The following is a 17,384-nucleotide window of genomic DNA, read 5'->3' on the forward strand; positions in this document are numbered from 1 at the left end:
AAATCAGCACCACAGTTTTCAAATGTCAGTTCCCTTCACTCATGTCATTTTAAAAAGATAATTTTATATATTTTGATATGAAATGTAATTGAGTTTTGATATAACTATGTAGTTTTGGTTTATGGCGTTTATCTGCCCTCAAACCATGGTAGGGGTACACGGATATATAAAAATATAAAACACCTTTTAACACATTAATTTACAGTTTATTAAATGATAACACACTGTACAGAGAAAAGGAGATGCACAGGAGAAGCGCAGGAATAGCAGAGGAGTAGCACAGGTGTAGGAGAGGTTACGCTGTCCAGCTTTTGTTTATTTCCACCAGCTCCATGCCGTCACAGTAGGAGCGCGGCCGTGACACCCTCACCTACACGGGGAGACACCAAAGAATCATGTACAATTAAGTTGCACTTTATTGTCCCTATAGGAACATTTATTTTCTGAATTGGACCCATCCTTCAATGCCACTCCATGGGGTAACCTGTCAGGAGCAGGACCCATCTCCAGATCTTGAGCTACTCTTGGTCAGGACTACCTTAGTTGAGGGATTTGATCTATTGTGCATATTTTGGGTTGATGGGGGAAAGGGGAAACTCACCAAGACACCGAGAGAACATGCAAACTCCACACTTGCTGTGAGTCTGTTAGACCCTCAGCCACGTGCTGCATAAGTGCTCTGAAGTTTATGACAGAGGAGGGAATACTGTCTCCCCCTGGTGGCTGAATAGGGTCACTACATTGAGCAAAAACGATAAAACGCCAACAAAACAAGTCGTTTAACTCTTCCAATCCAAATCACATGGAGCAGACAGAGTTTGGAGCAGAAAGTTGGACTGTTTTTTTGTATTGAATTACACTGATTAAAAAGGCTTTCTGTATTGATTTTTATGAACATTTAATGTTGTTTCTGAAAGGAAAAAAAAAAAATATATTTGAAAATCAATCAATCATTGAGGAAAAACTAAATCTCCCCATATCACCCACTAAATACCTAATCTCATGATAAACATGTCATATTTACACTACCAGTCAAAAGTTTATTGTTTGTTTACTATTGCCCACAGAAGGCATCAAGATGTATGGCAGTCCTGCATTCAACAAATGTGGCCAGTTTAGACAGAAACAGAGTGTGAATCTACAATACAATCAAAACACTTAGAGCAGGGGCGCCAAACTCATTTTCACCGAGGGCCACATCAGCAAAATGGCCACCATCAAGGGCCAGATGTAACTGTAAGGCAGTGTAAATGTCACTAAATGTAACCAGATATCATGTAAAATAAATGTAACTACTTTTCAACTTGTTAAATAACTCTTTCTGTATTTATTACTTATTCAAGTTGCAAATATTACATGTCAGATTATCAGGGGATACACAGTTACACAGACATTTTTAAAAGTGCGTATCGGGGCACACCTGCTCACAGACCTTCAGCACTGCTTCAAAAACAGCCTTTTAATAATGGTAAAGTTTGTTGTTTTTCTTGAAGGCTGACTTTTGCATACTTGGCTCCGTGTTTGGCGTCAAAATTCAGACGTAGATTGTACTCTTTCATAACCGACCCGCCTCATAACACAAAACACATACAGGTTTTTCTCCTTGAAGCACAAACTTGTATTCACCTTCACCTTTCTTGAAACTGCCTTAAATTCCTACAATTTTCCTCTTCCTGAACATTTTGGGATCATTATTTGCAAATATTTCTCATTTCCACTTATTGGGAAAATCTAATTGGTTTATGGTTAATGCACACATTAAAGCAGCATAGATTTATTTTAAAATGATAGTCATGCCTTTTAATTTACCTACATAAAATGACGTGGTGGGCCGCATTTGGCCCCCGGGCCTTGAGTTTGACACACATGACTTAGAGAGTGGAATATGGACCTGTACAACAACCATCTTAGTCATCTTTATCCTCATAATGCTTCCAGGTGTTTTAATCTATTGGTGTGTGCAATTTGTCATTTGTGGTATTACTTGTGGAGAAATAGAGGGGTTGAGTAAAGTTGCCCATTACTTTCCATTCAAGTTTTCCACTTCGTGAATATGGTGACTATTTAGTGTTGCCAAGCAAGTCTGACCGTGAGAATATAATTCAACTAATTACTGTTTATATTTTTAATTCAGATTCCTCACAGTAATAAAAGCCAAAGTTAAATCTGTCAACTTCGGGACAGCTTCTTCAGAACTGAAGAAGTGGCTTGGATGAGCAGCGAAACATCTCCTACAACTTTCTGTCCAGTTAACAGGTTTAACTTTGGCTTTTACTATGGATCAGACCTGGACTACTGAGGGATTACACACTATCCACCCTTTGTTTTATCGACAAAGCTGCAAAACCTTGCCTTTATCTCAGTGAGCTTCATGATGAAGTCTGTAAAAATGATTTTCACTTCTCAGCTGTGCCTTGTCAGGGTCAAGAAATGCCAAGTGTCCAAAGCAGTGATGAAAGCAAATGGTGGCCATTTTTACAAATCTAAAAAAAAGTTTTAAGTTATTTTGAGTTTATTTTTGTTTACTACATTCCATATGTGTCATTCATAGTTTTGATGCCTTCAGTGAGAATCTACAATGTAAATAAAAAACATAAATGAAAAAGCGTGTCGAAACTTTTGACTGGTAATGTATAACATGCAGTATAATAGGGAATCATTTAGCAGACCAGAGCTACACTCACCACTGGGGCCTGCTGCCTGGAGAGCTGCTGCAGCAAGGGGAAAGGGCTCCACTGGATGGGCTCCACGGGCCAGCTGCACACAGACAGGTCACTAGCCTTCCCTGAGTCTACCACACCATCAGCCAGGCTCAGGTCACTGCCCCTCCAACCATACTGGGAACTGCACCAGAGAAGCAGTGTGAGCTTACACCCACTGTACACACTATGTTCTAATTTATGTTATAATGTTGTTTCCTCATCAAAAACATACTCGGAATTGTGTCTTTGTGTCTTGTTTCATTCACACATGTTTAAGACAAATCCTGCATATTTAGACTGAACACAAACAAACAAAACAAACAGAAAACACTCTGTTCTGCCTTATGATGTCTTGTGGCAATACAGTGCACAATAGCACAGTACTCCGCTGTGTTTTTAAACTCCATACACCTTCACTAAAATCATTTGGATAAAAGTAGCTGAAACTACTGCTACATGGTGGCATCACAAAGTGAAGCACAGCATTTTGACCTTTGCAGATTTAAATAAACTAATAATAAAAGGGTTTATCAAACATGTGTGAATGAAACAAAAACATAATTCCAGGTATGTTTTTCATGAAGCAACAACATTCTAACATGGATTTAAGATTAGATTAGATTCTAACATGGATTAGAATCTATTTTGCATAATACAGAGCTTTAATTTATTTATTTTTACATTTATTAAAACAAATTCTTAATCTTAATACACTTGACATTTCAAACCGCATAAAAAGACACCTGGCATCAACATAAACAAATAGCAGTACTTTGTATTTACACTCTGCATCTATCTTATATTTAAATAAGAAATTACAGATGACCATTTCCTCAAGTATATTTCTCTTAAGTTTCAGAATTTAAGTAATGTCCTCCATACAGTTCACAGATTTTACCATTGTTCCAGTGTTGGGGGATACGGTTGGAGCCAGTTAGTGGTGATAACTTTATGTGCAATCAGAACAAGGACTCTGAACATACATTTTGTCCTCAACCACATAGGACCTTTAATACTGGGATTCCGTAAGTTGTTTATAAATTGGTCAATTGTGCCCAGGATGATAAGGATTTATATGTGCCAGAGCCGACAGGAGAAGGCATGGAATGAGTTATTTGGGGATTTGGGAGTGAATTGTGAATGTAATCTGTCTTTTTACAGATAAGGCAGTGAATTAGAAATATAATAATATAATATAATATATAAATATTGTGATTATGTGAACTTCTGTGATTTTGTAATTTTGAAGAATTGTTTGCCATTAATAACAACAACAGCAACAACAACAACTAAAAACAGCCTGGACTATATTGGGCTACCAAAATTAGACTTTGTTGCATATTGTATTATCATAAACTCATAAAAGAGAGACTAAACTGGTCAAAATGACTGGTTAAAGAATATAGGCAATAAGTGACATTTATATTCCACAAATTGAAAGTTTAAATATTCAAATGAAATAATAATATGTGGCACCATAATCTTAACAGCTCTATGACACACTGCTTGAAGTGCACTTTGGGTGTTAAGCAGTTTAAATATGGCTACAAATAGTAGCTGAAAGGTAACTGGGTAAGACATACTTTTATGTTGAAAGCACTTCGAGGGCTGAAATGATCAGATGAGGGTGCATACCTCACTCTTGCCGGCAGAGGGCAATAGTCACCTGATACAATTATTCTCAGTGAAAATAAAAGCCAATGAGCCGAAATGGGGCTTTACAACCCACTCTAAACATGATTGTGCTGCTCATACTAGGTTGTTTGGAAATTTGAAAAATACTATTAAATACACTTTACTATTGAATTAATTATGTTAAGGTAGAATTTTGTCTGTTGTCTGTTAATATATTATAAAATATTTACTCCTCATTTTAAGTTTACTAAGTGTATATTTTCAATGTCCAGTTGCATACAATTGTAGTAATGTATAATCCTCCTGCATAAATGATAAAAGTCCAGTGTTCCTGCTCTAGACAAGGCCTATTGAAATATCCATAGCAACTGAATGAGTCTTAGACAACAAAATAAGCCAAACGCAAGCTAAGCAAGTTTCAAGACAGCCTTTTTGGATTCTGACCTGTGTGGGTAGATAGTACGGATGTGAGTCCCCGGGCTGGGGCAGGTGGAGGGCAGGGACAGGCTGTCGTCATGGTAACAGCAAGGCCTCTCCAGTGCCCTTAAGTGGAGGATCTCGGTGGAGCGGGTGAAGGCGGGGTTATCCAGGGAGTCCGCTGACCCCGCCCGTGAACGCAGCCAGAAGTGCCCGGACAGCTCGTCAAAGTGGTTAAACCTGCGGTAACTTACCAACACACTAATTAATCATCTACACGAACAGTCAAAAGTTTGGACAGAAGACTTTAAATATATGACGTAAGATATATGAAATTATTAGCCACTCTTTGCTTTATCGACAGTACTGCAAACACTTGGCCTTATCCCAATGACCTTCTTGATGAATTCAAATTAAATGGTTTTCACTTCACAGCTGTGCCTTGCCAGGGTCAAGAAACGTTAAAGTGCAAAGCAGTGGTCGAAGCAAAGGCTGGCCACGTATAAAAATGTAGAATCTAAAAGAGGTTTTGAGTTATTTTGAGCCCATCTTTTGTTTACTACATTCCACATGTGTCCATTCATAATTTTGACAACTTTATTGAGAATGTACAATGCCAATAACTATGGAACTAAAAAATAAAAAATAAATTGAAAAGTGTGTACAAACTTTTAACTGGTGTATTTCACTAATCACAACCATGTAATAAACCATTGACTTTATAAAGATGATATGACAGGGGCTTCTGACCTTACCTGCTTCTGGTCTGGTCCACTTTGGCCTGAATGAGGAGAGCTCTGTACCTCCTCACTACCATCCCCACCACCACAGCCACCAGTGCCAGCAGCAGCAGCAGCACACCCAGGCAGGAGAGGGCCAGGCGGGCTCGGGTCATCCGCACCTCACATCTCGGTCCCATGAACCAGAAGTCCTGCCCCGCCACACACCTGACCAGAGACCACGGCACATTTGAATACTGTAATGATCTGATATTTTGTGTTCAGCACCTTTTGTTCTTCTTGTAACTGTTTATGCCAACAAGTTGATGTGAAGGCTGTATTTGTCAGTTAGTCTTTAAACATTTGAAATACTTCTTTGTATTGGGATTTCATGTTTGGTTACTATGGTTTATGCTTGGAAACCTCATGACAAACTATTATACAATACGGGCAATACAGTCTTCAAATATGTCCAGTGAAGGTGTATGGGCTGCGTGATATGGCAAAAATATAATGTATAATGTTTTTTGTGAAATTGAAAGTACTACATAGTTATTCCACAAATTACATTTTCACATTTTTTCTCTTATTGATCAATCATGTCTTTTTTGTATCAAGTTTTTTTTTTAAACTAAAATTTTAGTATTCATTTTCTGAACATGAACATAAAAACTAATGCTACATTTGTGCCATTAAACACAAAAAACAGTCACATTAAACTCTACTCCAAACCATTTTTACTGTCCTGTCGACCAAAATTCCAAGATGATCATTGGAGATTAAAAATAAGAAAAATAAGGGTTATTAATACAATTAGATTTACTTCCAAAACAAGTATATACAATTCCATATGCTTCCATTAAAATATTTTTCTGCTAAATGCTTAAAGTGAGTATTACACATCTATGGGGGATGTATTGTTAACACATCACATATTTAGATAACCATGTATCCTTACAGTTTTGAAAATGCTATATTCACCGAAAACAACGTATTCAAATGTTTGATTTATTTCAGTTTTGTTTTTCGCACATCCCGCTAATGAAACTACTGTACATCGCATCAGGTTTGTGAAGTTGTAGTGTATTATTTTGTGTCATGCTTTTGTATATTTTTAAAATATGGCTCTGTGGGGTTATTGGTTTGCGGACTTGCGGGCTAAGCTTTGGACTGGATCATACAGCTAACCATTTGAATAAGGCCCAGGAGAGATCACTAGATTACTCAAACATGCATGGATAACATAAAACCTTTTCAGGCATGTTTTTGAGGAGGGAACATTATAACATGCTAGAAAGGTCCAAAAATTCAATTTGGCATAATGCTAGTTCATGCAGTACATGAGAGGTGTGTTGCATACCGGCACAGTGGGGGCTGGCCTGGGTGGTGTGTGCACAGGCCGTGGTGCTGGCAGTAGTCGGAGTGGCACAGAGACGTACAGCTGAAGTTGGAGGTGAGAGAATCAAACACACATGTGAATCCTGAGGGACACTGCAGCAGCCAGCCACACACCTCCTGGACACCTGCAGAACACACACAAGACTGCACTGAGCCCATCCATACATTTTCTTCCGCTTATCTGGGGCCGGGTTGTGGGGGCAGCAGTCTAAGCAGGGACTCCCAGACTTACCCTCACCCCAGACACGTCCACCAGCCCCTCTGGTGGGACCCCAAGAAGTTCCCAGTCTAGCCGAGAGATAAAGTCCCTCCAGTGCTGCACTGAGCAAAGTGTTATATTCAGCTAAATAATTAAAAGGCCACTGACAAGACTGAAAATAGCAAGCTGGTTGAGTAAGTACCATAAAGTTTTAGTAATCATTTTAGCGCTATTACTATACTGTAAATTGTTGATTGCCAAACTTGCCTATCGCTGTCCCCAGATATGAGATAGACATGAACTGTTACAAAAAACATTGGACATGATGGCCAAGTCATTTGTTTACATGGCATTTTGCACCTGTAGCCAATCATTAATCAGTGCTAGTGCAGCCTTTGCAGCTGAGTGAATTCTGGAGGTTCTGAGCTTTCACACAAGACATAGCCTGTCCATATACTGAGAAAATCTTGGCCCCACTATCTACAATTTTATTCACTGGCAACCCAGTTTTAAACCAGTAAGAGAGCGCAGACTACAAACTCTACATGACAGATGGAAAGTTTAAAAAGCAGTAAATCAAGCTTTGTCTGAAAGTATTGATATTTTTGTGTGGAAATGAGTAGCAGCACAATGCAGGCTTTTGTTTCAGTTAAATTCAAATGAAGTTATATTGTATTTCTCAAAGTAACTGGGTTAGGCAAGTTAGCAGCTTTAGTGTGGATTGTGGAAGTCCCCTGTACATAAATGAGAGCCATGCTGTGGGTGATTAAAGATAAACTCTGGCCCATCATGTGGAATGTGAGAAAATGTCAACAAAACATGTCTTGCAGAGTTTCTAGGGCTGAGAATAAAACCAAAATTATTCCACAAAACAGAACTTATTCTGCATATTAAAAGGTGCACTATGTTACTTTTCTGGTGGAGCTAGTTATTTGTCTCCAAAAAATTACAACTTTGCTTGGAATGTACCACAGTATGACATTAAAGTAAATCTTTAGCCAATTTCAAGTGTTTTTATTCTTTAAAAATGCATCCTTACTTTGAACAGGCTTGCCTCTTCACAGATCTAACCTGTAAAGCAGTGGTTCAGGCCCTTTTATAAAACACTGACCTCCAAGTGTGATGTTAGCAATTCTAGCGGATCTGAAGCTTCGGCCATCCCTCACAGCCTGCCTCAGCCCGGTTCTGTCCAGCAGAGAGGAGGCTCCTGTTTGGGGCAGCCACTGTAGAGCTCCCCTGGTGTTGAACTCCAGCAGGCACTGCACGGCTGCACCACTGTCACAGCACATAGATCAGCATGGTGTTCATACATGGTCCTCCAAATATACAGAGCTCTACATAGGCCTGTCACCATAAATTAGTCACTTTTTAGCACTTTTGGGACTTACATTGAGACACCATATTTTTACTTCTACTTCAGTAATATTTGACGGAGTAACAGTACTCTTAAGTCACAAAAACTGACAATATAAAATGATTTGAAAATTGCTCCTTCAAATAGGATTTAGTTTTTATCATTATTGTGGTCTAGAATAGCTACAAAAATAGATTTTGTGCATTATTTAATGTTTTGCCTTTCTCATTCCACCAGCTTCAAATTAAATACAGATATGTTTTTTTTTCTCATGGCTGAGGTTGATGTCGATTGTTTAGAATCCAGAAAAATCAATGGCTGATAAAATCTGCCAATATTTTTAGGGCGATATGGAGGGCTGATTTTGTTCAGTGTAGTTATGTTTTGTAACGTTACCTCTTTACACTCATGTGTTCAAATAAAGCTTTATTCTTTAGGCAGCAGGTCAGCCAAAATAAAATATCAACATACACTGGAGATTTTAGTCTGATAGCCTCTAAAAATTCCAACTGATATATTAGCTGTTCTCTAATTATAAATCAGATTATACATCCACAAACTTACAATAAACCTGTTTATATATATTAGCAAAGAGGCCCTTGCTTAACTAAAACCTACATGCTAAAGAGGAGGTATTTTACTTCTATGGGGTATTAACTATAACATATTTAGATCATCATGTTACATTTTTTGAAAATTCTGTATTTGCAGAAACATATTAACTTTTTTTAGCATTAAAAGTTTGTTTTGTTTTAGACAGTCCCCCCTCCCCTTCAACCAGAGTACTATCACAACACAAAGAAGGTAGATTCTGCAATCGCATCAGATTTGTGAAGTTGTAGTGAATTGTTTTGTATCATGCTTTTGTATATTTATAGAAAATAGCAGTGGATGACATAGGCTTGTTGGCTGAGCATTGGACTGAAACCCTCTTTACTGCTGATCGGGAAGAGGGTTTGAACAGTGCTCAGGAGAGATCGCTAGATTACTCAAACATGCATGGATGACATATAAAACCTTTTCAGGCATGTTATTTGATGAGGGAACAACGTTATAACAGGGTAGAGAAAAAAAAAGTCAATTTTGCTTAAATACACCCTTTTTAACAGAAACCTGTTCAAGTTTTCAGTGACCACACATCTCCCAAAGAGGAGAAAAAGGAGGAGAAAATAACTGCACAAGTTACCCACATCTCTATAGAGTCTATATAGATCAGGAGTACAGTATTGACCCTTATGCTAACTGATTCAGAGCTGTAGCTAACCTGCTCCACACTCCAAGCAGCTCCTGGAACCCTGGGGCCCTCTGGAGATATGGCTCCAACTGACAGAAAACAGTAGAACATTACAAATGTTCTTTTCCATATGCCCTATAACCTTTCTTGGATTTACCCAGAGAGTTGTGTCCTCCTCCAAACCTTCAGTTAAATTAGGATGTGATTCTTCTACTGCGATCTGCAATAGCAACTCAATGGACTCCACTAAACAAAACACATTTACAAGGATGAAATACAAGACAAAAGGTGAAAATGACAAGAAAACAAGAAAAACAACAATACACATATAAATACATCAAGAACTGTTTCATTTCATACTCAGTTTAAATTGATGTGAAGTGTCACAATACTTAAATGTCAAATTTTGACAAGATTTCGATACTAAGGAAAGGAATAGACTCAGTGCTCAATACCTATTCCAATACAACAATGACAATAAAAGCACAATTTCTTTAGACAATAGAATGTCATTTGCAAAATACAATAATAGTACTTTCTTTTATATTACAAAAAGTATTACAAAAAGAAAGTATTCAGATCCCCTTAAATTTTTCACTCTTACTTCACTCACTGTTATATTGCAGCCATTTGCTAAAATCATTTAAGCTAATTTTTTCCCTCATTAATGCACACACAGCAACCCATATTGGCAAAGAAACACTAAATTGTTGAAATTTTTTGCAGCATTATTAAAAAAGAAAACTGAAATATCACACGGCCATAAGTATTCAGGCCCTTTTTTCAGTATTTAGTAGAAACACCCTTTTGAGCTAATACAGCCATGAATCTTTTTAAGAATGATGCAACAAGTTTGCTACCTGGATTAGGGGATCCTCGGCCATTCCTCCTTGCAGATCCTCTCCAGTTCTTTCAGGTTGGATGGTGAACGTTGATGGACAGTCATTTTCAGGTCTCTCCAGAGATGCTCAATGGAGTTTAAGTCAGGGCTGAGGCTGGACCATTCAAGAACATTCACAGAGTTATCCTGAAGCCACACCTTCTTTATTTTAGCTGTGTGCTTAGGGTCATTTTCTTGTTGGAAGGTGAACCTTTGGCCCAGTCTAAGGTCCTGAGCACTCTGGAGAAGGTTTTCGTCCAAGATATCCCTGTACATGGCTGCATTCATCTTTCCTTTGATTGCAACCAGTCATCCTGTCCCTGCAGCTGAAAAACACCCCACAGCATGATCCTGCCACCACCATGCTTCACTGTTGGAGATGATGAGCAGTGCCTGTTTTTCTCCACACATACCACTTAGGATTAAGGACAAAAAATTCTATCTTGGTCTCATCAGACCAGAGAATCTTATTGCTCACCAACTTGGAGTCCAGGTGTCTTTCACGTGTCTTGCACTGAGGGGAGGGCCACTCTTCCATAAAGTCCTGACTGGTGGAGGGCTGCAGTGATGGTTGACTTTCTAGAACTTTCTCGCATTTCCCAACTGCATCTCTAGAGCTCAGCCACAGAGGGGTTCTTCTTTACCTCTCGCACCAAGGCTCTTCTCCCCCGATTGCTCAGTTTGCCTGGATGGCCAGCTCTAGGAAGGGTTCTGGTTGTCCCAAACCTCTTCCATTTAAGGATTATGGAGGCCACTGAGCTCTTAGGAAACTCAAGTGCAGCAGAATTGTATTATTATTTTTTTCCCACAATACTTTCTCTGAGTTCTTCAGGTAGTTCCTTTGACCTCATGATTCTCATTTGCTCTGACCTGCACTGTGAGCTGTAAGGTCTTATATAGACAGGTGTGTGGCCTTTCTAATCAAGTCTAATCAGTTTAATCAAACACAGATGGACTCCAATGAAGGTGTAGAACCATCTCAAGGATGATCACAAGAAATGGACAGCACCCGAGTTAAATATATGAGGGTCACAGCAAAGCGTCTGAATACTTCTGGCCATGTGATATTTCAGTTATTCTTTTTATGATAAATCTTCACAAATTTCAACAATTTTGTGTTTCTGTCAATATGGGGTGCTATTTCTACATTAATGAGGAAAAAAATGAACTGAAATGATTTTAGCAAATGGCTGCAACATAACAAAGAGTGAAAAATTTAAGGGGGTCTGAATACTTTCCATACCCACTGTATATTTCTATGCTGTCTTATACACGCTTTGGTACAGCTCAATAGCATCTAAAGTTATTTAGGAAAGGTTCATTTCCGTCCTTTGAATGTGGCTTTTCAAATATCGATCCCTGCTCAAATGAGTATCTACTTTTGATACTTGTTTTAATTCAATTAGTAGCAGATTTTCAATACTTTTGACAACCCTACTTTGAAGTACACAGGTGTATGAATGAACAAATGTGGAATAACTGATAGTTTCATGTATGTTTATCAAATGCACAGTCCCTAACAAATAAAAACTGGACAGACTTTAAAAAACAAACAGCAGTACCTCTTATGATCGCTGGCTCATCTGGGACTATGAAGAACTTGGGTATGTGCTGGACTGTGGAGCTTACGATTCCTGCAGAGCTTAAATAGGTCTGTGTGAAAGCGGCGACACGGTTGACAGGTTCAGGGGTCCAGGAGGTCATATACTGTGGCACTACTGTGGTTGAAGCCCTTTTCTGTTTTTCTTCTTTTTTTCTAGCAAGCGTTGATGTATATGAAATTTGATAGTTACTGGTACTTACTGATAACTTGTGAGGGTTTTGCGTTTCTTGTAATATTGTTGATGCTGTGTCCCTCCTAAGTGTTGTATATCTAGAAGATACCGTTTTTGGTAATATTTCATCATTTATTGCTGTATTTTTGAATGTTTGTTGTACAAATATTGTATTGAGAGGTGGAGTTGACAAGTCTGTAGCTGATCTGACATTGTAATGCATTGTACTGCTGTGCTGATTAGCTAGAGTTCCTGGTGACAGAGTTGACATTGACTCAGTAGACATATGTTTAAGTTCAGTGCTTGTTGTGAGAGGTTGTGGGGAATAAGAATTTGTGGGGAACAGATCATTTCTTTCTGTTGTTTTTGCCTCGTCTTTGCCACTTTCTCCAAATTCTGGATGAGTGGTTGAATTTAAAGAGTTAGTCCAAGATGTTGACGTAGTGTGTTTTTCGATGTCCAAATCTGGCACAAGGCTAGTGGATGACGTTCCTAGAGAGGTCGTTTGTGTTTTTTCAGTGCTTTCAGTACTTTCCTGTGTGGAGTGCAAAGGGTTAAAGTTCATGGATGTACTCAGACCCGTTTCTTGATGGCTAACATGTTGCGTGCTCGGAGTTACGTCTTTAAATTCCGCATCACTTTTTGTTGTAATATGTGTCATCTCAGTTGACCCAATTGCTATTTTTTTTTCCACCGAACTGCTAGTTCTGGCCAAGTATTCAAAATGGCTGTGGCTAGTTTTGATTAGCTCTTTATAATGTGTTCTCAAACTTTTAGCGGCCAGTGTACCAACACTTTGCCAATTTTCAGTCAAATTATGAATTTTATTTTGTGGTAACTCGGTTGACTGTGGTACGATACTTGACGTAGGTAAACTAGTTGTGTAGAATCCAGTGCTTATAGATGTTTCGCTGTTAGTTGTTGCTTCATTTGATCCCGAGAAAGTTTGTAAATTTGCATTTTGAGATGTCATAAAATCCAAACTTCGAACTGAATGTTGTGTGTTAAAATAGTCCAGTGTACCAGGACTATCAGTGCGCCGTGTCGCTCCAGATGTATCCGGTCCATTGTTCCATTCTTCCCCAGGAAATATAGAAGCTTCCCTGCCAGTGCTTCCAGAGATGGAGGGGGAGGTGGTGGTGGGCTGTATCAGCCCAGAGTTGCGGGTTGAATTCCCTGAAAGATCCGCACTCTCAGAAAAAGGACTATGATCAGTGGTGGTGTCTGGAGAAGAGGTGAAGATGTTGGGGTGTGAGTCTGGGTTGGTGTAGGTCTCTGTGGAGCTTTTCTCGTCCTCCTGAACTGGAAAATAAAGAGGAGCAGTGGCAGGGCCAGTGTTAACACCTCTGCCATGAAATCAGACTTTCCAAAAACAGTCATGACACAGACAAATCAAAATGTTGTTTTTCCATTAAGGATAGAGAGTAGCCAACTGACTGTCCAACCTTTTAAGGGCATTTATTTCTCACATAAAAATAAGAAACTTTTGTTTTTAGTTACAAAAATAAATTCAGCAACCAGCCTTCATATGTTTAAAACATGGATTTGATGCAAACAACTCAAAACATTACAACAGGAAACCCATCTCCAGATCTTGAGCTAGTCTTGGTCAGGGACCAGAGTGCCCGGGATAAGCCAACCCAGACACGGAAACAATCATACAAACTCTAAAGTCCCGAAAGGGAACAAATCAGGAGTCTTCTTGCAGTGAAGTGTGAACACTAGCCACTGTGCCTCCTGTCCAAAACATTTTCAATCTATTGTTTCATTATACAACAAGCACAGACAAGTGTGCGCCTCAGGCCTAAAGCAGCTTAGACCGGCTCTGTGCTATGCTGTGTGCAACGTATCAATTATACAATAATATGTAACCAATTAGTTGGAATCAACTTGTAATATTGTTAAAACCTCTCCAAAACAAGGCATGTGTGAGAGTGTTGTTATCACTGGTGCATTATGAAATCGAAGGGGTAAAAATAGAAATTATGATTTAGCTAAAATTAAATGTATCACATTTCTGTTTCATTATAATACCTCTCAAGCAAGTTAGTTATCTGTTGGGATTTTTTTCTTAAAGAGACATGTAAAATTGATAAGCTTTTAACTATGTTATAAATAAATTTCTACTCACTTGTGATTATTCAGAAGATAATTCAAGCTTGTCATACATGTAAGGTAGTCATTTTTCAACAGTAAAAACAAGTAAATGGCTGTCCTTTGCTTGCTACAGTGAAATACCACTATCAGCTCTGCAGTTTTGAACAGGATGTCAGTGGATCCATTTTTATTATTAACCTGTTTTAGATCAATACAAAGAACAAACAAAAACATTATAATGTTGTCACAAAGCAAAAATTTCAAACTTGATTTCGACACTAAAGAAATGACTCAAGACCGATTCCAATACCGCTTTCTTTAGACAACAGAATGCAATTTTCAGCATTAGATTGTAGTAGTTTTTTATATTACCATGTGGTTTTATATCTGTGTAATCCCTCAGTCGTTCAAGGAGGTTCCATGGTGGGCTTATACTAGGCTGGTCTTATACTTGTTTTGATAAAGCTCAAAGTCATTCAGAGCTGTTCAGAAAGGTTCATTTATGTCCTCTGCTCAAATTTAGTGTGTATACTAGTTTTAGTATTGATCAGTATCTGATTTTCAATACTTTGCTGGCTAGACGACTACTAAGAAAATCTCTTCCATTTTGACTAAACACTGATGACGGCTCAGACTTGTGACTGTAAACATGTGCATCTCATAAACCACTAGAGGAGAGGAGAAGTTCCTCACCATTGTAGAAGAGCTGGAAAGCATTTGAGGAATGCCCTGCACCGGTCCAAGTGAGATTGGCTTTGTTTTGGTCACATCCAGAAAGCAGGGCAATGTCCCCCACAGCCAGTGTCCACTCCTTTGTGCCCCAAACGCACAACAGGGACATGTTTGACGCCCTCTCCAGCCACACTAACTTTAGTAGTACTGTATGACGTGCTGGGATCTCCAAAGTCCGAGTGCAAACCACAAGTGTCCTCTTGGTTTGGTCTGTCCCCTGCTTTGGATTGAAAGTCAAATGTCCCATAGGCTTCTGGGACAAGTCCATGTGTCCATTGCATATTTCAGAGAGTAGGACCAGTGATGTATCTGCAAAAGAGAGTTATAATGGCAGAAACATCAAGATGTATTAATAAAACTTGTTTAAAAGCTACAGGTCCACAGTAACACAATTAATCTGCAGTTTTAAATTTAATTTTGCACATTAATATTGTGAGGTTCAAAATGAAAATGTATCTTAAAAATATAAACTTTAAGTCATATGGCTACGTCGGAATATTGTTTTTTAACTTTATAAGAAGACTACAGAATAAATGGTATAAAATAAACAACAATTTTCACATTAATTTTAAAAGATTCATTGAAAGATTGTATATATTTGACCCCTTGTCTTTTTCCTCACTAAAATTAGATTAGAGTAATGCTGTTCTTTTTTTCTGAAGTCATTTTGTTAGAAACCAGGTGTCAAATTTACCCAAACATGGAAAACTCTGATGTAGCCCATCAGGATATGACTACTATTTTGATTTATAATGCAATGGCTATAGTTTAATGCACAATTTTAGGCCTATTGTGTTTTTCTCTCTAAAATGAGACAAGAGTAGTGCCAGTTTTTATTTTTATTTATTTTATCTTAGGCCTAGAAGTAGGTCAACGTCATATTCCCCATAAAACAAACACTTGATGTAGCCAGAATTTGGATTTACAGTGTAGTGGCTATAGTTTAAGGCACAATTTAACTTCTTAAACCCTTCAATTATATAATTATATTTCTGTCTTATTCAGTAACTTACCTGTGAGGAGGAGAAGCAGCAGTAGACAGTCTTTGAGCTGCACCATGTCCAGTCCTGAGACATTTCAGAGACAAACACGGACAAACACTACCAAATCCGCACAGAGGTCACACGGCAGTCTCTCGGTTCACCTGCAGACTGTGGACGGTCCTGGCAGCTCACAAACTTTCTCCTCGCTCTGTCACATCACTTCCTCGGGGCAGACCCTGGAGCAGTGAAGAGCCCAAATGAGATGTGTTTGCCCCCAGTGTCTGCTCCAGCCCCCTGACAGAGGAGGGCTGGAGGCTTGAGGAGCAGAGGACAGTGATATAGAGCCTCCGGGGCCCAGTTAAAAGTCTCTCCAGAGAAGAGAGGAGGAATAACACCACCCAGGTCAGTTTGAATGAATGTTAAATCCACACGGTGGAAGTGAATACATAAGGTAGACATGTTGGCTACTTAGAGCCAGAACCTCCAAATGTAGCCTGTCCATCTCCCAGAATCAGAGCAGAGCAAGTCAATGAGCTACACAAGTGAGCTTAATGTCTTTATTTAGGCTATTGTGTGTCTTTAGTTTTTGTTATAGACTACTATTGATATTTTTGTTTATGATTAAAATAGGAAACCGGGGGTGAAAAGTAACTTGGAGACACAAGCATCAGCCCAAAAAGTCCTCCTCTTTAAGTCACAAGTGAGTGAGCAAGTAAGAAAGAAACATTATGTTTGAAGAGAAACATAAAGTTCCCTGAAGTTATTAGGACACGAAAAATGAAGCATGATGAACCAGTGAGGTCTCACCGACAGTTACAGCACAAAAAAGCCTCAAAATACTGCCATCTACTGGGGATTTTAAGGCATTACAAAGAATGTTTATTTTAAGGTTTTTTATCAGTGTGTACATGAACTTTTGTCAAGTATATCAGTAACAAGGACATTAATAAAATGCACTATGCTGACATATATTCCGTAATTCTTGATTTTTCAGCATTTACAAACCGAGGCCTTGGCCACGTGACTTCCTTGTTACTGAACCACATTTATTTTGAGATTTTGAACATTTGGAACAATCACTTTAGCTGGAGCCACACTTTGAAACTTTGCTTCATTTTTTGCATCACTACCTAAATCTAAGTTTGTGCTGCCTTCAGTGGCCACTGGAATTTCCCATCACAAAACACCTGGCTGCAGGGGTGAAGTTTAAAGTGTGTATACCTGTTAGACCAATGCCATTGTTTGTCATACTCCCGAAC

At 38.7% G+C, this 17,384-nt stretch overlaps 1 protein-coding gene across 2 annotated transcripts; it reads right to left on the reverse strand.

Annotated features, from left to right (window-relative positions):
- Window positions 1–243: 243 nt before the first annotated feature.
- si:ch211-14k19.8 (uncharacterized) lies at window positions 244–16,301 on the reverse strand. Of its 2 annotated transcripts, none has more exons than XM_055221959.1 (11): window positions 16,156–16,301; window positions 15,104–15,451; window positions 12,101–13,615; window positions 9,816–9,904; window positions 9,689–9,747; window positions 8,182–8,345; window positions 6,834–6,996; window positions 5,510–5,701; window positions 4,782–5,003; window positions 2,685–2,844; window positions 244–370 (listed from the first exon to the last, which is right to left on the reverse strand). In XM_055221959.1, exons 1-11 carry the CDS (start codon window positions 16,199–16,201, stop codon window positions 296–298), a joined length of 3,033 nt encoding a protein of 1,010 aa, XP_055077934.1. In that variant the 5' UTR covers window positions 16,202–16,301; the 3' UTR covers window positions 244–295. The 2 variants fall into 2 exon arrangements, with proteins under 2 accessions (XP_055077934.1, XP_033824841.2); XM_033968950.2 differs by having other exon boundaries at window positions 12,101–13,604; window positions 15,096–15,451; window positions 16,156–16,264.
- Between the last annotated feature and the right edge of the window lie 1,083 nt (window positions 16,302–17,384).

The sequence above is a fragment of the Periophthalmus magnuspinnatus genome, chromosome 1, assembly GCF_009829125.3.
Source record: "Periophthalmus magnuspinnatus isolate fPerMag1 chromosome 1, fPerMag1.2.pri, whole genome shotgun sequence".
In the NCBI taxonomy this organism is placed as follows: Eukaryota; Metazoa; Chordata; class Actinopteri; order Gobiiformes; family Gobiidae; genus Periophthalmus; species Periophthalmus magnuspinnatus.